At 35.0% G+C, this 23,869-nt stretch overlaps 1 protein-coding gene across 4 annotated transcripts in view; it reads right to left on the bottom strand.

Annotated features, from left to right (window-relative positions):
• Window positions 1-10,236: 10,236 nt before the first annotated feature.
• LOC149780838 (uncharacterized) overlaps window positions 10,237-23,869 on the bottom strand; it is a 190,054-nt gene continuing 176,421 nt past the window's right edge. For all 4 annotated transcript variants that reach the window (XM_089937905.1, XM_089937907.1, XM_089937904.1 and 1 more), the window contains exon 2: window positions 10,237-21,936. In XM_089937905.1, the coding sequence (XP_089794031.1) occupies window positions 18,413-21,936 (3,524 nt within the window). In that variant the 3' untranslated portion in view covers window positions 10,237-18,412. The remainder of the gene's footprint in view (window positions 21,937-23,869) is intronic.

Consider the following 23,869-nt stretch of genomic DNA (forward strand, 5'->3'; position numbering starts at 1 on the left):
CGACGAAGTGACTCCCGACAACAAGTGACTGTTTTTGAGCGCCTGTTTGGTACATTCCCGACGGTGGCTGGAGATTGGGTGCGCTTTGGCAAAACCAAATGCTCTTTCGACAAAGGTTACTTATCCAACTGAACCACCGAATTGTTTCGTGTCACTGGATGTGTGCGTGGCCGTCATCAAGCCTTCTATAAATTGGAAGACATTAACAGGGAAGTGTTAAAAGGAACGTTTTCTCGTCCGAGTTACAACCTTGACCAAAATAGAAGACGAAGTGTACGACATCGAAAGCATTCTCGAACGAAGAACCCGCAAAGTGGGAAAACGCTGTGTCAAAGAAGTCAAAGTGAGTTGGAAAGGATATCCTCCCAGTTTTGATTCTTGGATCGACGCTTCGCAAGTTATCGACTTTAAAAAATAAGTGACCATCATGCCCTTCAACACAACCTCAACCTCAACCTCAACCGCTACCGCCGCAGTGAGAACGTGTGCCTAAAGCGCAAATTGTATTTTTCTGCCAAATGTTTGTGGTATAGTGTGTCATCGGTGCAGCCATTGCCAATCTGAGTTTTCAGCAAGGAGGCAAACGATTGTGGACCATTTTACTGAGCAGTTGCGGCGGTTACCTTCTTCCAAATCCTTTCCCGAAATACTCCTCAAACGGGAACAACGTGAGTCTTGTGTCCAACGTCAGTCACCACTCCAAACAATAATCACAACAGCAATCCTATTTTAGGCACTCCTCTGACCCCTCGGACAGCAGCATAACTCTGGAATTATGAACTTAACGTTACTCAGTGACAGTACCATGGAGGTGGTAGTTTAGCGACTAATTCAAGGCATTAATAGGACAATACAGGAGTACCTTTTTCTTCGGGTTCCATAACAAATGTTACATCGTCTTAAATTACGTGTTTAGGCTCGAATAAACAGTAACACAAGAAAGCGTGAAAACAACAAGCTTTGAAAAAATGTAACAAATAATGTATTTCCCTGGAAAAATATTGCACAAATGAAAAAATATGAGAACTTAGGGTTTCCAGAATCATATCCAAATATAATACAAGAATAATCAACGAATATAGTTTTTGAAGTACTAATATTGAAATGTTCTAATGATTCCAAGTTCGAATCCCGATGAAGAATCCAAGATGGCAGGGATGACCTATGTTGTAGCCTGTACTGTGTTGACGTCGACAGTTCCTTGTAGAGTCCAAATGTTCTGAAGGAAAATTATCATATAACTCAAAAACTCAAAACTTCAATACTGGTCACAACAGAAAAAAACAACTTGACATCAAGTTTTCATAAGCCCGGACTCTGAGCTCTCTCTCTCTCTCTCTCTCTCTCTCTCTCTCTCTCTCTCTCTTTAAACATCACTATTAATACTAAATATTTCGCGATTTCTTAAATGCCTAATTGCGAAATAGAAGATGACGTGATCATGTTTACATGAAAAAGTCACATAGCTCCTGTATGTCCTTGATAAGAACCAATCGTTTTACTCCGAGAAAAAGTTCTTTACTTGACCCTCAATCAAGGCCAGGAACTATGTCAAAAATAGAAACAAGTGTTTCTTTTATTAGGTATCTAAGGAAAACTCATGTCAAACTGAGTTTTCTGGAAAATATCAAATTCCCTGCAAACAAAATTACATTACACTGACATGTAAAGGAAATAAAAAGATTCCAAAAGCCACAAACAATCAAATCAAATCAAACACAAACTAAATCAAATATAAATTAAATCAAATATATGTAACACTTCGTCGTTTTGATCTAGTACTAATAACAATACAGAAGGTTCAGATTGTTGAAGACGGCGTAAAATTGAGGTAAATGCCGTAAATGTTTTAATTCCGATTACTGAGAACCTGTATATACCGGTAACATCGCCCTCTTAGTAAGAGGGGTGGTTAATTGGATTTGGATGACGTTATCAAGAGGATGACCTCCATCAATGTTATAGCCCGGTGGGAGTGGGAAAAAAAAAACAAGAATTTCAACAGAAAACTGAGCAAGAATATTGAAAAGAAAAAAAAGCAATAAGAACTCCCTTAGAAAAGAATTTTTTAAAAAATCAACCAAATTAAATTCCGCAATTCCAATTTAATCTAAATTATGTCAACATAATTTGTTAGCAGTGTCCAATCTGAATTTATTTCATCAAAATAACCAGTAGTGAAAAGAGCGCAATGTCCTCGATTGATTTGTATCACCTTCCTCCCTTCACAGTGTATCAGCGTCTTCCTATTTCCTCGACTTCCTATTCTCTATGTTTGATCCCTTCCTGGACTTCATAGTCCTTTATTCTGAACTCGTCACTTCTTTTCTTTTTGACTTCCGTTTTTGGACTGTTCCGTCTCTCTCTCAAGAAAATTGTTCATTAAAGAACAAAATTACCCTCAAATCTCTATATGTGCCACTTTCCACACGGACATAAAATTCCCTCACTTCGTTACTGAGAAGCATACTAGCTATCCACACAGTGCGTAAATTCTGACTTAATACGATAGAACAGTACCCTCGCTTCACACAGACAGGCTATAATTAACACATTCGCGGTAGCTAACGTTACCGTATCTCTTTACATACGCTATCACATGCTCAGTTACTATGGCATAAAATTCACAAAATTCTAGCTCGTAGCAATCGCTAACTTACAAGATTATTTAAACATTTCAAAATCAAATATAAATAGGTAATTATCGTTAACTCACGATAATCAGTATCGTCCTAACAGACAAAGAATTTTTTTCATATAACCCTATGAAATCCTACCCATATGAAAAGTTTGGATCTCATGCAATCAATTCTATCAATGAATTAATAACTGTAAAATTAAACGGTAAATTACATAACAACTCTAGTATCAACACATTTCCATGAAACAGAATAAAATAAATTGCATAACAACTCTAGCATCAACACTTTTCCATGAAACTTAATAAACGATACATAATATGGAACCTAGTCAGAGTAAACACATTTACATAAAACAAACAGCCAAAAAAATTGAAAATTACGTGGGAAATTAAAATTGCGTACCTTAATGATATTCTCTTTCCGAACTTATGTGTCCTAGCACTAAACCCTGTCTTTTCTCCCTATACAGCCACATGGTCCCTTTCTTGTTTAACGAAGAAAGCGCTATTCTCTTTAGGCTTCCCCCGGAGCCAAAACTACTCCTGTCTCAGGAAATCAAGACTAAAGAATTCCGACTAAGGTCGTCACTTTAAATTCATATTGCTACTAAAGTGTACGCGTAAATTTATTCTGTCCAATCATAGGCAGCGGTTTCAAAATTTTCCCCAAGATAATAATTTCTTCCGTCAGATTTAGACAACATAGAATCTGTGAACTACGGGGTATATAAATTTCCCTTTAAAAATGATAACTTGACATGGGATCCTATCAAGCGGTTATGGTTGGTAGCTCAGATGTTTACATTTTCAGGACAGCGTAGCAGTGCCCTTGGTCAAATCTCACTCAGTCATAAATTCTAGTCTTCAAAGTTTTAACACTGACACGGGGGGAGAAAAGAAGAAATGTTGAAGTGACCCTTCACAAAGACCTTTCTGGTTTAAATGCGATAACATTTTAATGCTCAATGCATTCAGCTTTAAGGTTCAATACAATTCTAAACTCGACACTTCACAACCGGTAACATCGATGTTTAATGGGTTTATTAAGTGGTGTCCATAATGTTGATCTAGATGCTATGGTATATGTTACACTGTCGGTAATTTTCGATATGTCAGAGAACTTAATGTCGATGACTGATGGGTCTATTTAAGTTTCCACGAAAATTTAAGAACGTTTGTACATGATTAGCATATTTAGATCTAAATGTGGTAATTTCATCATTAATTGCAATTAACGAGTTCAGCATCGGGATGTTGCTATCGTCGACGTATTTCTTCGTTGCAGCGTCATTGTTTGATTCTGGTTCTCCAAGACCAGTAATTTTAATATTAGTCATATTGAGAGAACCAGCCATTGTATCAACTGCGGTTAATAAACGATCATTGATCTCAGTTCTGATCGTGTTGTTGTTGCTATCTACATATCTTTTTGTTTCCACATCATCATCTAATTTTCGTTCTCTCACATTAATAACAGTAGTTTTACTTATACTGAGATCGCCATGCATAATATCTCCAAATTTTCTGATGCCTCCAGTAATTTTTCTCATGATTGATAGAAAAGATCCCTCCGATTTTTTAATGTTACCGTTTTTATCAAACACCACTAGGTTATCTTTGGTCGCATCTGGAACCCGTAGAATAATATCTGTCAACGGGTTTTTTCATCTTTAGTCGTCCTTGTTTATCTTGAAAAACAAGGATATCATTTTGGTCCACATTTGCAAGACTCAAAAGATTAGGGAGTTCATCTTTAACATCATCAAGGGTTGCATATTTAGATAAGTCGCCATGCTGAGTTTTGCTGAGTTTTACTCTGAGTAAGACTCAGAGAAACTCTTCCATATACCTCTAACATTATACTTTAAGATAAAGGACGATGGAAGGCTATACCGTCTACTTGTATATTAGTACACGACTTTATGAGGTGGTATTGTTGATGATGACACAGCGTCTAGTACAGCGAGTACTTCACGGCCACATATTGGCGGATCGGTTATTGTCTGGATTGGTAATGTTGAATACCATACTGGAATATTTTGCACTCTGCCGACATATTTTAAAAATTCTTCTGGTGGTGCCAACCCATACGAATCAAAATAGACAATTCCACGTGGATCAGTCGCGTATGTAACCCAATGAGTACCTGGGCCAGAAGTCATATGGAGATTAATGATACCGATTTCAGCACGGTTTGGTTGTTTTGGTAATTGGTCACGCAAAAAAAAAACCCAACCAACTCTGAAGTTTTTTATGTTTAATATTTTTAATTTTTAACAGCATCAAGTAAATCAAAATTTGACATAGGAAGGAGACGCTTTGCGTCTAACGAAGTGTCCTGGGAAGTTTCAGACCTTTTCCGTACTACGAGTGGGGAGTTCCTGGTAGTCATAGACCCTTTCCCTTTTTTAGACGTCTTTATTCATTTTCCTGTTGCTTTCTTTATTGCCATTCCAGCGACAGTTCCAACAGAACCAAATGCAGCTGCTTTTGCAACAGCTGAAACTTCAGCTGCAAGAAATGGAAATATACCACCCGTCTTGACTGCGTCTTGAAGTCTTGAATGGCGCCCGCAGAAAGATTAAGTCTAACACCGGTTTTTGATTCTTTAGCTTGACTGAAGTGCCTGAGTTGACGTTCTGACAATTATAGTTTATTTTGACCTCCTTCGATTTGTTCTTTTTTGAGTGATATATTTATTCCGCAGTTCTTTGCTGATTTCTATTGAAGCCTTTTAATCTGACCAGGAGTCAGACTGACAATAACACGATGATATGACATTATAATATCATGAGTGATTTAATTACATGTTTTCTACTGGGGCATCAACCGGTCCTTTGTATTTTCGCCACCTCTAACTTGGATGTCTTTAATGTCAACAATATGTTTTTTGTTTAGCTTCTTGAACATGGTTAAGCTGTATTTGAGTTAACCACAGGTAATCATTTCTATTTAACAGTGTCTGGTAAAGCCTCAATATTTTCTTTAGATGCTTTGGGCTAAGTCCATCCTTACCTTCGTGATATGACATTATGTTACATCATGCTGTTCAATTACAACAAACTACAGCAATGATAGGTTTTCCACCACCTGTGCACTCCAACAACAGCATCTCACAGGAGCTCGACATGACCTTAATATTAAAAAAAGAAGCTATAACCTGAAGGGAAAAATTCATACCGTACGACAAAATTGCCTCAGATTACCCCGATGACTCATTCTAACAAAGATTCCTGTCTGTCGTGTTATAAAAGAGACAAGGTAATTAATTTTCAAAAACATCGTTCCACGACTGACCCTTAAACTCCTTCTGCTATTTCCGGCTTTGAAGGCACACTATCATAATCTATGAATTGTTTTACTCCTGAGATAATCTTGTATTCATCAAGCCAACATTGATTTTTCTGCGTTGCACCAAACTGAAGTTAAGGGCTCCGAAACGTACAAATGCCTGCCGGGACAAACTTACTCTTACATGCAACGTGTTCTATTTACTAAGAGAGACTGTGTTTGCGACTCTACGATACATTCCTTCATTAATCTGAGAACAGTGGTAGATGCAGAAGTATGTTCCTACTTCCATTAACTCGATTCAACTTTAGGAATCCGGTTGTATAGAAGAATTATATATTTGTTATCTTAAATCCACGCAGATTGATTACACGTTACATTCCTTTTCAGAACATTCCGATTAAGCGTGACACACGTTAAGGGCGAAATATGATTGGCTAAAAAGGTAACATCATGAACCAGATGCATGGTTTCATTTATGTATTACCCTTTTATACTCAAACTTCATGATTGCGCTCTTGTCAAAGATGCCAAAATATGATCTGATTCCCTGGAACCAACTTTTTTTATTACACGTATCCGCCATTATGTGGATGAAGCATGCAATGTGTGATATTTCTGGGACGATGCATGATAGTTTTTACTCCCATCAAAGTTAAAGTACTCTGCGCTCTTTCACCAATCTGTTAAAATTAGATCGTTGCTGTCCTTCATTAATATCTGACGACGGTCGCGTAGGAGTAATGCTCTGGTGGCCTTTGAATTAACCAATGGAAATGCAGCTTTCCAAAATCGGAAAGCGAATCATATCGTTCGGTACACATTCATGCTCTTCATCCACACTCCTCAGTTTCCAAAACGCGAAGATATTAGACTTCATCTGATTGGCTGATAAAATTAGAAAATATGGTAATAACATAGTATTTTTTTTTTTTAAAAAAGACCTCTAAATGGTCGCTGTTAGATCTTCTGTTATAACAGTGGAGATATGATTTTAATCAAATTGGTTTTTTATATATGACATTTCTCCAATTACTTAGTGCAGAAAAGTCACATCATCACGGCCTTCACAGCTACCATTTCCTCGAAATTAGCGGAGAGGAAAAATGACTGTGGATAAATGTAAAGAAGAACAAAGAAAAAGGGGAACTTCTGCTAAAAAGAAAGCCTTCTAAGAGCTACCAACACTGCCTCTTATCCAGGGAACCATTTTGGATTGGTATCCCGTTTCCATAAAACTATTATGTACACTAACTTGATCCGTCAATCCACCGGTTCAAAATTCAAACCTTTTATGACCTAACAGAGACCAAACTTTTTATATGTCGCTCAAACATATTAGTTATAAAAAATTTGTAGGGCATCTACAACGTACACTATGAAATATAATTTTTACGATTGTTAGAACGTAGGAAAATTGTACAACTTGTTTTGATTTGACCCAATTGCACAGATGGCTAGCACATTATTGGCATTTTTTATTGTTCATTAGTACAACTAGACTAAATTTGACTAAGTACGGGCTGGCGTTCTTGGTTGTGCACGACATCCATGGCTGGCTTGCCGAGTTCCTTGCCCTCTTGCCTCTCTTGGACATCGTATAACGGCGGAGATATGGAACAATTTCCACCCCACCCCCAACGCTAGGTGTCCCGATGTGACGCCATCGTTGCGACCAATCGCAACTGGCATTACATACTGCTTGGGTCGACACATAATAGTACAGAAGATATGGACTGAAATCAACTCATTGTTAACATGAGTGTGTGTTGGGCCCATTCCCATTCATGAAAGCCCTTCATTCAGGTCGTTAGAGACATATAGTCCTACCACCTGACGGCTAAATTAGCAGTGCTCCTTGAGCACATAAACGTGTGGGGGATGTGGCACTAATTCCTTCCCCCAGGGATATTTAACATCCCGCTGTGCGGGAATAAACCCGTCGCACATGCACTTCTGGGCGCACGCGATGTAAATCCAATCAATCAATCAATCACGGCCTTTCCTGTATTGTACTTAAGCCATTTGTATTAATTTGTCCATTATTGCTGATAGTTTCTTCTGATCATCTTCATCGTAATTGTGTGCCAGTCGTTTAGGCGGCGGCTGTACACCATGCAAATACTCCCTCGTGTTTACCATTGTCATGGCGCAATATATTGAATGTTTTATCTAAACACATTGTTTGGTATAATTTTGGATTATGTGTTGAGTTGTCGCACGCAGCTTGTAAAGTGTTGTCATCAGTATAATAAGTTGTTTAGCAGTGACCATCTTGTGACGTCACGAATAACTATCACATACTTAAAAATAAAATGTAGTTCCAGTTTCGAACAAACAGATAGTAGTATGGCTGGCCAATACCATTATTTACATAATAAAAATACCGTATTTATTGAGATAGAGTAAAGCAAATTAAATTTTAATAAATACAATGATGCAGTAATTAATCTTATTGATAGCTTTGTAAATACTTTTCTTGCTGCCTAACAACCTGTATGTACGGAAGTTCTGTTCTATTTGTACATCTCTGAACACCTTTTTTTTATCAACATATTCTTCCGATTTAATGCATTGTGCTAATTAAGTACCCAAATGTCATTTAAAGATCCATTTTAGACTCGTTATAAATTTTTCTGATTTTATTATTTTATTGTTATTTCAACGGTTTTAAAATTTAACTCCTTTTTTATTTATAATAATAATAATAATAATAAACTTTTTTACTCAATTCAACTAATGTTAACCGAAAATACAAATGTAGAAATGCGGGGTATCAAATATTCCTATCGTAAAATAACGTATGCACTACACTGGACATACCCCTCCCCCCCCCCCCCCCCCCGGCCAGAATTTCGATCAAAATATTATCTTTAATAATTTTTGGTAGAAGGTATTTTCTTAAAAAAAAGTATAAGTGAACTTACACTCTTTATTAGCTCAAGTCTTTGAGTCTTTGCATCATTTCAGTAACAAACTGACAATTAAATGATGAAATAGCTATAATTGGCTAAACAACTCTACAAGTGTTTATAGCTGGCTAAACAACTCTACAAGATAAGGCGTGGAGGCCGTCTAAGTTCCAACGACTGTTCTTAATGCGCTAAGACTGCCATGGAAATTATCACACTAATTGAGTGGATGAGTGGTCAAGTTACAATCAATAACAAGATCAATACTTGGAGGACGTCATCTGGGCTGGCTAGTATTTAGTGCGCTAACACTTGGATAATTATCATACTAATTTTGTGGACGAGTGGTTTTGAAATCATTCCATTCGCGCCGCGAGCATTTTTTTTTTTTTGCTGTTGGTACCTTGCCAATTGCAGGATATTGGTAGGTAGGTACTCAGTTGACACAACTGGAACGGATCATTTTACCAAGAAGGGAATGGTAGGTAATCAGTTGACACAACTGGAACGATTTTACCAAGAAGGGAATGCCGCCTTAAGGCCACTTAAGTGTTTAACGGTTGCGGTAGATGACCGGAAGTAATTTTCACTGCCCAAACGGATTATTGCGTACTGGTGGGTTTTACTGATCCGCGAGCTGAATCACTAATTGTGAGAGGGCGGATCACGGTTAGAATCTCTCACTTTCTCTCTCTCTCTCTCTCTCTCGGAACTGCGGTAGCGGTAGCTCAGTGGTTAGCATGCAGGTCTCTAGCCGACCAAGAAACTTAATTCCAACTACATTGGCATTTAATTGCCTGCTTGTATTGATGTAGCATAAAATCCCATTAGACTGATATTATCAAGTGCATGTGATGGAGAGATATATTTTGATAATACAGCTTTTTTGTGATTTAACACCTTGTTTAAGTAATATGTTTTCCAAACCAGAACCAGTAACAATATCTCCAAGTATTCTTTAAGAGCAACGTCAAATCTGTTGGAATACTTATCTGAACCCTTTTCGTTGAAAAAGACATTACATATAATGGATCAACCGAATGCTAAAGCAAGATGTTCAAAAGATGATGTTTAAACTATATACGAATATATCCCTCTCACTAAAGGTTTCATCAGTTTGTATTTGGTAGCTATGTGGATGCATCATTTTATAAAAATGACGGTCATGTACAAACCAAAAAATTTCACATTCTTTTTTTTTCCTCCTTTTTTTATGAAATACCTCTTGTACGTGCAGAATATTGCATGTCGCCGAGGGCCTAATGGAATACTGGCTGATATTTAGTTCATCATGTTGTACCACTTAAAAAAAGTATTATGATTATTATGGTGACGACCACGACGACGATCATCATCATCATTATTATTATTAAAAAATGACAAGGTAAAATATTCACTCTTAAAAAGTATTTATTATCTTTAACAAATATTTCAATATCAGCTTTGTTTTTTTTTCTTCTTCTTTAGAATGACTTACTACTGAAAATAATGATACAATTGAAGATAATGCTAGGTTTATATAAAGCCTTTACTCTACATGCTGGCTGGTCCTCACAACACAACAGTGGTTGACTAATCAAAATGTCCACTCATCTTACCATAGTTAATTGTTAGTATAATATAAACCTATATGAGAAAAGCATAAACCATGTTACATCACCCTATGTGAACTGAAGCAAGAAAAGCATAAACCATCATTATCGTATAATGTGAACCAAAACGAGAACAGCATAAACTATGTTACATCATCCTATAATGTGAACCTAAATGACAAAAGCAAAAGTCATGTTACATCATTCTATTATGTGAACCCAAACCAGAAATGTAAAATGTGTTGCATCATCAGATCATGTCCGATACAAATTGTTGGTAGTAAGAGCAAGCTGAAAAATGAAGATCATACTAGAGAAATTCTGAAATTCAACACTGGAATTAAAAGTTTTTGGCTGATGCAATACTCTCCCAAAGTCATGCCCAAAAGTTCTAAGGTTAAGAACAGATTTTTGTCAGCTTCATTTTACAAGTGATTGTTTATTTTCTCATAAGGAGAGTGATTTAAAACTACAGTGGGTTGGAACATTTTTATCTAGGTGTAACCCCAAATTTTTTTTTTTTTTTAAAAAACTGGTTTGTCATAAAGACTTTTTGCTTGATGTAACCCTAATTTTATTCTTGCACTGGTTTGTAGCTAAAGTTCTTGTTGGCATTTACTGATATACATTACATCTGCACTGTGAAACTTAAATAAAGAAGTTGAAAACAAGAACTGTTAAAGACAAACCCATAAAATATCTCACAATTTCCGTTGGCTGCAGAGAAGACAGATAAACCTACATATGAGAAATGGACAAATATGCTGCATCATTATCAATTTCTAAACCAAAAATGATTTTGAAATACATGGATAAATTATGATGACAAATTATATATGGTACATTTCACTGTAGACCAAACCACCCTCTGTTTTAAAGTAGGTAAATTCGATTTGGGCAAGTTTTTTCTGCCAATGTAAGATATTGAAACACAGGATATGAAATCAGATTTGAGCTTAATTCATCTCTTTAAAATAATTAAGACTTTTTAAAGCATAGTTGAATTCACATAAAAAATTTGAAAGATTAAAGAACAACTGCGATATTTTTAGCAAAATTATTTTTAAAAGTTATATCATCACCTTTGGTGGTATTTTTGGAATTTGCAATTTTAAACAGAAGAGTAAATAATGAAAATCAAGGTCTTTTTATAACAATTAAAAAAAATTCAAGGTTTTTTCCTTCCTTTTAAAGGAAAAATAGAATAGAATCTATACATTGTTTTAAAATATCAATTATTTTTTATACTTCATTTAAACTTTTTAAAGTTATATTTCAGATGTATGAACCATTTCATGCAACTGACTAATTAATCTCTGTAGCACATGGACATTTAATCTCATTTGACTGTATTAACAGCACATGGATATTTACAACTATCAAAATGCATATATATATATATATATATATATATATATATATATATATATATATATATATGTAGAGTTACAGAGTCTTAAACATGCCATTATAATAGGCATTTATATTGGTCAAAATCACATGATGTGAAGCAGAAAACTAAAAGTTATTAGTTCACAACACCAGAAAGGAACTCCTCATGTGGTTATGTGCCCCTCTTGTGTGCTTTTAAAATATTTTAAGCAATGGTAAAAATATACCTGATGTTTTGTTTTGTTTTTCTCAAGATTTTTTTCTTTTTTCACTATCTGCAATTGAAGAAAATGAAGTTTACATTTTACTCAATTGATAGTCATGAAATTTGAAAATTCATTACACACTATGCTCTGGGTATTTATGCAGTGTGAAATTGATTTTCAAAGCTTCAGGACTTCCTGAATCCTGTCCATTATTATGTTCAATCCTAAAGTAACCAGACATCATTTAGAATCATGTCCATTATGTTTAACCCTTAAATAACTGGACACCATTTAGAATCCTGTCCATTATGTTCAATCCTCAAGTAACCTGACCTTATTTAGAAAAGATGAGTGGTACATTCTGATTTGTCATGAATAATCCCATTAAATGCAAACAGTGCTCTTTTGTGAAAATTGTAGTGAAACTTTGCGTAAGAAGAGTCACAACTTTTATTATATATATATAATATTGGACAAAGGGTATAAAAAGTGTATTACCACTTTACAAATATTCAAGGATTTCAATGAAAATGGCAACAAAAACCAAGGTGGATACTAATACATATTGATATGTAGGAGAAAAACTGGATTCATTATACACGGAGATACACAAGTAATGAAAAATAACATGGAAATGTATCATAAATATTCATGATAATCACAAATAGCATTATCATTTAAGGCAAGCAGTACTTTGTGTGGGTTTAATTGCTAGATTCTAGCAGAAAAAAGGGTCTACATTTATATTGTAATTTGTTATTAACAATGATCAGAAACAAACAGATGGTACATGTACAAAGCCAAAGAAGTATTGATATTTAATCAGACCATGATCAAGGTATGGTACACTGAGATAGTCAGTCGGACACATTAATGAATTTCCAAAACCTTGTGCATCACTACATGATCCAACCTGAGATCAGCTTCCACTGCTCATGTGCATGAAAAATGAGTAAGAACATACAATAGCAGTGTGGAAGATGATTTGTATATTACAATATGCCTCAGATGATACCATTAACTAATGGTTGTTTCTTTTGCATAAGAAAAGTGTAAATAACTACTGTTCTATGCATTATTGCAAAGCTATTACCATGCAGAGAACATAAGCACAAGGCCTTTGGAAGTGAGTGAAAACTTTTATAACGAAATCATTTAACTTCTTGAGAGAATTACATTTCCTTCTGGTAATTACTTTGGGCGTTCACAATAACAACTGATTTATTCAAAAACAGATAATGAGTGCATAATCAAAAGATTAAAATCAACATTAGAATTCTAATAAATAAACAAATCATTAATAAAGTCCCATTACAAAGTGCCCATAATTCAATCAACGTCAAAACAGCACTTAAAAGTTACAAGAACATGTGGTAAGGGAGGTAACTACAGGTAAAAATAACACAGTATTAGTAGTTACAAGCCTTGCATCAGCATTCTGCAAATGAAGACATGTTTTGGACAATGAAATCCTAAAATGCTTCCTATGAAAAGAATACAACTACTTCACAGAAAATGAACATGATACTTACAGTCTTATGAAATGTTCCAGTCAAGTTAAATGCTTTTATATTACTCTGTTCTTAAGAGAACTTAATTCCATATCTACCCTTTTTCCTTCACTTTTCAAATATTTTACACAAGGATGGGAATGACAAGACACAGAAAATTCTCAAAACTTAAGATTACGCATTTAAAATATTATTTGAAGTTAGTAAGATTTGTTTCCAACATGAACAATACAAACTGTACTATTTACCAGTACTTCGTCCATTACACAAAGTTTTGGAATGGTAACAACTTGTTTCATGGATTTCTTGTCAAAAAGTATTGTTCATACAAATAAAAAATTATTCAAATGATTTACATTTATACATTTATAATATTTATCAAAATTACTACAGTTCAAACAATTACCATATATACCTGCTTATAAATGAAGTCCGACTGCAAACACAGACCCTAATTTTCCAATGCATAATTTACCTTCAGATCAGGGGTTATACTGTTTGTTCTACTGATTACTCCTAACAAATTGCACAAACCCAGATCTACTGGCACATTATGTGAAATCAGATATGGGTCTGTTCAGTATGCAGTTGGACTCGACATTAATGCAGGTATATACAGTATATTGCAACACTTCTTAAACAATGGATATCATGGTATGTGTATCACTTCCTAATGTACTTAGAAAAGTTAACATCATTCAGTAAAACAGTTTAAAAAAAAAAAAAAAACAAAACAAAACAATACAGGTTACAGTCTTGTGTGTAATAAATGAAATGCCATATGTACATGCTTGTAAGTCAAGTGTGTAATAAATGAAATGTCATATGTACATGCTTGTAAGTCAAGTTCAGCTGCAAACTGCGCAAACCCAGATTTGCTGTTGCATATGTGCTTGTAGATATGGATCTATGTAACTTATTTGGAGTAATCAGCAGAACAAACAGCACAGACCCTGATCTGCTGGTGCATTATGCAATGGCAGATTGGAGTCTATGCTGTTTGCAGTTGGCCTTGTGAGTATACAGAGTCTCAACCATGTTTTTTAATTGTTGTCAAAATGGTTATTTAAATGTTATAAATATTATTCTTATATACAGACTTTGCGGGGGGGGGGCATCATTTATGTAAAATTATAATGAAAAAGACAGAACAGACATTCAGATTTTAAAAAATGCCCTTGTACTGGAGTGATCATTCAATGTACAAGAATAAATGCCATATTGTCTGTGTTTTCATACTCCCTTTAAATATTTATACATCAGATCATCCAATACAGTACAACCTGATATGAAAAGACTATATTTCAGGGAAGACCAAGATTCAATTTCACCAGCATTTCTTAAGATTACGACTTAAGTCTAGATTCAATTTTATCCAGTCAGGTTGATGCAATGAAGAGTATAACTTTAGTCTAGATTCAATTTTATCCAGTCAGGCTGATGCAATGAAGAGTATAACTTTAGTCTAAATTCAATTGTATCCAGTCAGGTTGATGCAATGAAGAGTATAACTTTAGTCTAAATTCAATTGTATCCAGTCAGGTTGATGCAATGAAGAGTATAACTTTAGTCTAAATTCAATTTTATCCAGTCAGGTTGATGCAATGAAGAGTATAACTTTAGTCTAAATTCAATTGTATCCAGTCAGGTTGATGCAATGAAGAGTATAACTTTAGTCTAAATTCAATTTTATCCAGTCAGGTTGATGCAATGAAGAGTATAACTTTAGTCTAAATTCAATTGTATCCAGTCAGGTTGATGCAATGAGGAGTATAACTTTAGTCTAAATTCAATTTTATCCAGTCAGGTTGATGCAATGAAGAGTATAACTTTAGTCTAAATTCAGTTGTATCCAGTCAGGTTGATGCAATGAAGAGTATAACTTTAGTCTAAATTCAATTGTATCCAGTCAGGTTGATGCAATGAAGAGTATAACTTTAGTCTAAATTCAATTTTATCCAGTCAGGTTGATGCAATGAAGAGTATAACTTTAGTCTAAATTCAATTGTATCCAGTCAGGTTGATGCAATGAGGAGTATAACTTTAGTCTAAATTCAATTTTATCCAGTCAGGTTGATACAATGAAGAGTATAACTTTAGTCTAAATTCAGTTGTATCCAGTCAGGTTGATGCAATGAAGAGTATAACTTTAGTCTAAATTTAAGTGCTGTTGGTTAAATCCAATTTAGATTGTTCATGCATAGATGAATTGTAATGATACTGTGCTGATTTTTAACAAGATCATCTTTCTTCATTGATCATTGTTGGCTGAAGGGGTGTGATTGTTCTTTCAAGACACATTTCAATGTATTGCAATTATGTTTTGTACAGAGGTTATCATATCCAAATATTGCAAATTTGAGATACAAAAGAAAATTTTAAGTCTTTTCTATCCCATAATTATTTGCACAACTTTATATTTTTTTTGGTAATAAGTATCCAAAATTGAAATCAATACACTGGTTTCCATTCACTTTAACTTTTCAGTTAACTTCTGACCAGATTGATCACACTAGATTGAACAGAATCATTCTCTTCATAATACAGTATTAATTTCATCTGCTGGAAAATCCATTGTTATTCTTAGAAATGGTTTCAGTTGATTAGTTGAGACTGGACTGCAGTTTGAGTAAATAAACTGGATATGTGCTCACTGAACAGTGCTGTCCCACTGCAGGGTATGAAAACTGACCTAAATGCAAAACCAACCCATTGTGTGCCAAAAGGTCTAGGATAAGACTATGCTATTACCACTGTCATGGTGGAGCATAAACAGCTTTATGTCGTTAGGGAGGAAAAAAAGTTTTATGAAACATTTTTTAAGTGTATGATAATTAACAATATAATATAGTGGAAATGATTATGCTACTAAATATACTAGAGTCAAATCCAAGTATAAAGTGCACTGGCCCAGATCTAGCATTGCATAATTCACAAGCAGATCAGAGTCTGTGCAGTTTGCTAGGAGTAATCAGTAGAACTAGCAGCACAGACTCTGATCTGCTGGCTCATTATATCATGGCTCCTGACATTTGCAGCTGGATCCAATTTATGTGAGTCTGCTGGCTGAAAAAGTATTAAGTGATGAAAAACTATGTGCCAATCGTTGATGGATGAATGATGTTTTGAGTCAATTGTATTTTCACAGCTTTGGAGTAAAAGTTCTTTGGATTTATTAAATAAGGATGCTCTAATACATGACATTATGCACAAATTCACTCCTGAGAAATAGCAGTAACAGTCATACCATATTAAGTTTAAAACATCTTTGTAAATAAAAACAAAGTCTCATGAGAAATCTTTTGAAACTACTTCAATATTATGTGTAAAATGAAACCTTGCACTCTGCAAAAACATCAAAATAATTAAGTTAATATCCACATTATATTTTTAAGATAAGAGTAGAATAGACCAAACAAATTTTAACTTGAAGAATGTATTAACAAATTGGCCACTGATTTGTACATGTTTATGTATTTGTAGAAATGTTACATTAATGTTGACATCTATGCTACAATTTTTAAGAAAAAAAAATTAACATGCAAGTCTCAATTAGCACAAATGAAAAATAACAAGAAAACAGTTGTAAAGCTTGAAATTTGTGTCCAATGCTAATGTGCATACTGAAGATCCACATGATTTGGAACATGCAGTCTGCCTGGAAAAGTCATCTCTGATCCCTAATTGACCACTAATCAAGACATGTAGGAACTTACATCTTAAGTAGTAAGTATTTATAAAAACCAAACCAAAGTTTATATGTATTTCTTTTCTCTAGAAATATTATCAATTAGTCCATAACAAAGACTGCATTGAAACCTATGCTATCTTCAAAGAAAGAGTTCAGTTACAAAGACCTACCTGGAATTCAGAAGCTGTTGTTCAAATGCAACATTCAAAAATGATAAATCTTTTAAAAAGGTTGACTGCACAACACATAATTTAATTTTCATGGTTTGGAGCCATTAACAGAAATAAAAATCTATAATAAGTTCACACTGACTATATTTTCACTTTTCAAAGAATAAAACCTATATGTTAAAAAAAAAATAACTTATAGATCAAGCTCTTACATTTGCAATGAAGAAAAAAAAAGTGAAAAATAATAAATAAAAAAGCAAGAGGCCCAAATGGGCCTATAATCACTATTCTTCCTATTGCTTTGTACAGCAAACACAACTGCAGCAAAGTTAGCAAGTATACACATCTGGATGCTTTTCCAAGCATATATTTCTAATTTAAATCAGTCTGCTTCAGACATTTCAAAATGTACATATAAATAAATTAATTGTTCACAACCACATGGGAATAACTATTATCTGTATTATATGAAACTTTGCACCATGTGCTGAAAATGCAATTAAGGATTTAGTAAACAATAGTAGACACTGTAAATCTCATGAAATCTTTTCAAAAATAAACATGGATAAAAACTGGTTCAGCCAATCAAATTCAGCAATATCTCGGTGAATCAGGTGCTCAATCACCTCATGAATATATACTCATATAAATTCATCCAAAGATTTGATTGATATAGACCTACGCACCATGTTTCACTGAAATTTGTTTGGATATAAAGTCTCCAGGGGGGGTGGGGGGTGGGGGGGTGATAAAAAAATTAGAGGAAAATTCAAGCCATAATGCAAGGCGAATGATGGACAATGGGTTCATTCCAGGAACTCATTTGGCCTTTCGCTTGGTAAGCTATAAATTTCATAACAATCTTAAACTCTAAAACACTGCAGCATTCAGAAAATGGGAAAAGATAGACAATTTAAATGCCGTTAAATTTATGAATGCAACTGAAGAATGAGGTTGTTATAAAGTGAACAAGAAGTTTCTCCAAACTCTTTCCTAACATTTAAAGTCATATCTCCTCTTTTTCTAAAATGCTACCTTTCTTTGCAAGCTCTTGTGCCATTTCATAGTACTTGACAAACTTAGCTGTATGATCCAGGGGGAGGTAGATGTATGGGCTCATGTTGAAGGCTTCTTTTATTCCATACTTTTTCACACTAGATAAATGACAGCGACTGAGATGATAGCGATATGATCCCTTTGAGGCAAATCGTCGACTACAGGCTGCACATCTATGTTCCACTGCTTCAGCATCACCGTTTAGTGGACTCCCTTCACGATCAGAAAAGCTGTCCTCTCCATTTCTTTCGATACTATCTTCATCACTGTCATCTGTCTGAAGTTTGGTGGACAAATTAAGAGGCACAGGCATATCTGGTGAGGCTTGCAGCTGAAGAATTGGAGGCAAATATTTCATTGATCTCATTATATTAAGTTTTGACATGTCGGGTTTGGTAATCAACCTCTGAAGACTGTCAAGTGGATGTTCACTTGTCATTGGTTGTCCATACACAAAGCTGCTCAAATTATCAAGTGCTGACTTATTCCTCACTGCGTTTGCCTCAGAATCATCAAGATTCAAATACTTTTCTTCAAGATTCCTTGATCTCTCCACTGAAGTCTCCGACTGATTGTCTGATTTTACACTGCTGCTATCATCCATGTCCCTGGAATCAGTGTCTTCCTTTGTAGGCAACTTCAAACCTGGAGAACCTCCACTTTCCAATTTTGAATCTGTGTCCTTTTTCTCCCTCTCACTGACATGCTGATGTTTGTCAGTATCCTCTATAATATTCTGAGTGTAGTATGAATTGTACAATTTTTTGTACTTTTGATAGTCAAAAGAATTTTCCTGCCCAAAGTTTATCCCCTGTGAATATGGTCGAGTATATGAACCCATGCTACTACCACCAGGATTTAAAATAATATTGCCCTTTTTGAAGTCCATTTTACTACTGAAACTCTTCTTGATAAAAGATTCCATGGCCTGAAGGGCTGAATTACCTAACTGTCCTTCACTCAAGTTTTCTGGATCAATAATATCCAGTTTCTTGCCTGAATCATCTTTGGATTGTACAAAATACTGATTGTCTCTTTCCTCTAGTGAAGGAGTTCTTGCTTTCCTATCCCTATAATTTTTTGTAATGGAGGAATTTTCCATACTGCTAGTTCCATTTTCGCTAAAACCTATGGTCTTTCTACCCAGGTCTAGCTCCTGGATTTCTTTTGATGTATGTAACTGACCATTAATAGTTGATGGTTTAGGTGATTTTACTTTTGGATTTGCTTTTGATAATTCTCTTGATACCTCCTCTGACTGACTCTGCTTCTTAAATTCTGAATTGACAGAATCTACTTCTTCTTTGACAAAAGTTGGTGAACAGTTCAATTGCTTAAACTCTGAATCTAATGCTGAACCTTCAGTGGATAAACTACCCTTGTGACAATTTGAACGTGTGACAGAAGAAGTTAATTGTACTGCAGTAGATTCATCCTGTTCTACATGCCTATATTTTAATTCCACACCATCCTCGAGAATTCTGCTTCCCAAACATGCTCTAACATGCTCAACAAAGAATTTTGCTTCAATTCTTTTACCACAATTTTCACAATTGATTGTACCACCTAAATTTTCCAAATGAGTATCTGAGGATAAATCTGGACTCATTCGATCAGAAGTTGGATATCTTCGCTTGTATTCCAGTAAAGCTGCAACTGTTGGATTTCCATGAACATCATATGCATCTTCAAAGCTATAGTAACGTTTCCTCTTTGTTTTAAATGATACATCAAATGCATTTTGCAACATTTGCTTCTTGTGGTGACCTGAGAGTACCATATGATTGGCTAGGCCTTCCATATCTGTGAATGTATTGTTGCACACTTTACACTTGAAAACACACTCCTTATCAGACTCACGATCGCAATAAGCTGAGCATTTGTGGGCTCTACGAGCATGCTCTGAACTGACAATTTTGGTGTAGTGTTGTGTTTTCATCATGTGAACTGTTAGCAATGGCAACGTTTTGAAAGATTCACCACACTGAATGCAACGTAAAATTCTCCTTGTTTGCTCTGATTCTTGATTTAACCACATGTCTTGACCACGAACAAGTTTTGGGTAGTCCATCAGATTGACATTACGACTTCCTGATGGCATATGCCCTGATTCTTGAAGGTGTAGACTAAGTTCATAAAGATTGTTGAACCATTTACCACAACTGCAGCGATGATTTGTGTACCTGTCACTTTTTACATCCAAGTCTTCTGTATCAGAATGGGATTGCACATGTTCAGGTTCAGACACCTGACCAATTTTGTTGTTCAAACTCTTATCATACATTTCCTCCTGCTTTATGGATTTCCCTGATATCTCTTCCCTGCTTTTAGGAGATGGTGTCGTGTTCCTGACCAAAGGACCATGCTTTGATGGACTGATCCCGCTTGAGTGGGATGTCAAAGCACCATTGGAGGGCACTGATAAGGATGCTCTATGAAGCATTGCTATATGATATGCTGGAAGATCGGGTCTAAGAAGCATATGGTTTGGAGCACTCCTCCCTCTCAAGTGAAAGTCTCCTCCAAACTTCTGTTGAAGACTTTGTAGGCTGGATGATGCAGATGCAGCCAGTCCATTTTTGTGTTGCATTGAAGAGCTGGACATTTTCTGTTTTGGTTTCTTGGACAAATCAAGAGGTTGGTCATTTTCAGGGACATGGGTCACACCCCTTGCCAGGTACATATTATTCTGAGAGGAGAGAGTTTGATGGGAGGATTTCTGAGAAGCTAAAGGCCGGATACAAGATGTTCGCAAGCTCGACATCATAGAAGCTGATGAAGATATTGATGATGAAGAATACAATTGCTTTGGATGAGAAGCAGTGCGAGAACTGACCACAGAACTTGGGACAATCACTGAGGCCAGTTTAGATGTAAACCCTTCCTTCATCTTTTTCGGAGGAGATGGGGAGTAGAGAGGCTCACCTGGCTTTAGCAAGGGAGAAAAATCTTGTCTCATCAGTCTTTTAAGAGGTGGTGTTTCTGGCCTTTCATTATAATTCATATCTTTACAGTATTTCTCTTTAATGCATTCATTTGGTTCCTTTTCTCTCATCCTTCCATTTTCAATCCTCTTTTCAGAATCTTTTTTCACCATATCTTTTCTATGGTCTTCACTTTTATCTTCATTGTGCAAATCTTCCATGTTTTTGCCAAGTGTGTCATTGTCATACAAGTTACATTTTTCTTCTTGATCTCCACTATCTTTCATCAAATTTTCCTCCATTTCCTCATAGTGATCTCTGTTACTGACACAACCTGATTTACTTTGAATATTTTCCTTAACTTTGGGAACACCTGGACTAGAGTCCCTTTTGTTCAGAGTATCACCATCAGAGTCAGTAGCATCAATGTCTATATCTGCAGCCATACTGTTATTACTGGAGTGTGGAATCTTCTTGTTGCTGTCCTCTTTATTTTCATTGCAACTTCCTTCCTCTGGGTTTTTCTTGTCACCATCTCCCTCTTCACCAGCTGTAAAGAAAAGGAGATGACACTTAAATTTTAACATAACAAGGGGTCCACATGGCTCTGAATTCATTCACTTTGCTAACAGATGCCTAATATTCTAATATAAGAGCAGCTGGTCAAGAAATGAGTCTACTGAATGCTTACTGTCACAACTTTCTTCAAATCTTATTGACAAAATATGTTAAGATGACAGGTTTCTGTTTTGTGTGTCCTCATCTAAATTTAGTGGCACATTCATTTAAGAAACAATTATCCAATATTAAAAGGCTTAAACTGAGGATGGTTTCTGTAAAGTTTGTTAAAATGTTTTTTGTATATATTTTGGTTGTTGTTTTTTGGTGTGAGATAAAGTGATTTAAATAATTTTCTAGTTTTAGTAATGCTTGTCATATTTGATGGTTGATTGGCATCAGCTACACAAAATTTTGAAAGCCCTTCTTACCACAGTGCGTTCTGTCAAACATCAAAGATACTGGCAGTATTACATAAAACCAGATCTGTCGGCAAGTGAGTGCTTATATCTCTACCCAACATAAAAAGTGCAAATATAATTTGTTTTTTTAAAAAAAATCTGGGGGAGATAACTCAAAATGTACTAATATGACAATTCAGAATTTAGTATGGATCAAAACTCTTGTTCTCAAGCAAATTCATACCAAATAATATAAAGATAGATAAATTTCAAATGGTTCTGCAGATATTAACTGGACATGAGTATTAACAGAAGGATGAACAGCCAGACCAATACAATTTGTAATAAAACTTGGACAACTCTTAAAATTCTAATTCAACATGTCCCACATTTCTTAGAACACTATATCCTGAAGACATTTCAAATGGTTCAGGAGGTATTATATAAAGAAAAATGTGATGATCAAATGATTATATAAGCCCAATCCCACAAAACTTCATCTGAGAGGGGTATAATTAGAGAAATGCAGTCTCAGCTATGGCAAGGAAAGGACTAATATACCAGTACTAAAGATAATTTTCTGACTTTGCTCATACAATCAGTAATTAACTAATCAGCCTGTCACAACCAATCTTAGTTGGCTCGACACCACCATCTACAAATTTGCACTTTCATGGGAAAAGTCTATAACTGAAATATGGAGCTTTATGTGGAAATATATTAAAAGTTATGCCAGTTTCACATTATGTTCAAAAATGGAATGTGACTTTTATTGAATTTATGGCATGAACTCGTCAAGTTGGTCTTTAGATGTGTCTGATAAGACAAGATTAAGGTGTCCATATAGTTTTCAAATGCCCTTGTCTTAAATCTTGGTAAAGATAAAAAACAGTTTATGAAATAAGCCTTAATTCAATTTAAAGGAACCAACATTATCAAGTGGAATGTGGAATTTACATAGTTACACCCAAAGGATAAAAAAAGAATGTGGCAATATAATGTCTAAATCTGCTGATAAACCAGTTCAAAAGACAAATCTTCATCTGAAGCACTTTGAAGATTTTGTTTTTCCTTCAAATTTAAACACTTTGCATGACCATCTAATAGTATTACAAGTTTAATTAGCTAGTGTAGAATTGAATCATCATCACATACCACGGATGAAAATTTCAATGCATGCCACAGGTGAAATTCTACAATGCTCTCTTGACTTATGATGATGAGAGATGAATGTAATGATAATAAAATGCATCAATTAAAATTTGTGAAGATAATTAAAAGATTTCCTTCATTGGTAATAAAATGAATACAAAATATCATCATGTGCTGCAATGGAAAATAAGTCACTGTATAAATACAAGGCATGAAATCCCAAATTATTTTTAAAAAAATATTAAAGTTCTCCGCTATGGCACTTGTATCCATAATAACCTCTTCTTATGGATGGGGTAAAATAAAATGGGTCCATAAATTTTAATTGAAGGAGTGGATCAATGATATTTTAACAGTGCTTCGCCACTTTAA

Source organism: Sinohyriopsis cumingii, chromosome 16 (assembly GCF_028554795.1).
Source record: "Sinohyriopsis cumingii isolate HCF-2022 chromosome 16, ASM2855479v2, whole genome shotgun sequence".
In the NCBI taxonomy this organism is placed as follows: domain Eukaryota; kingdom Metazoa; phylum Mollusca; class Bivalvia; order Unionida; family Unionidae; genus Sinohyriopsis; species Sinohyriopsis cumingii.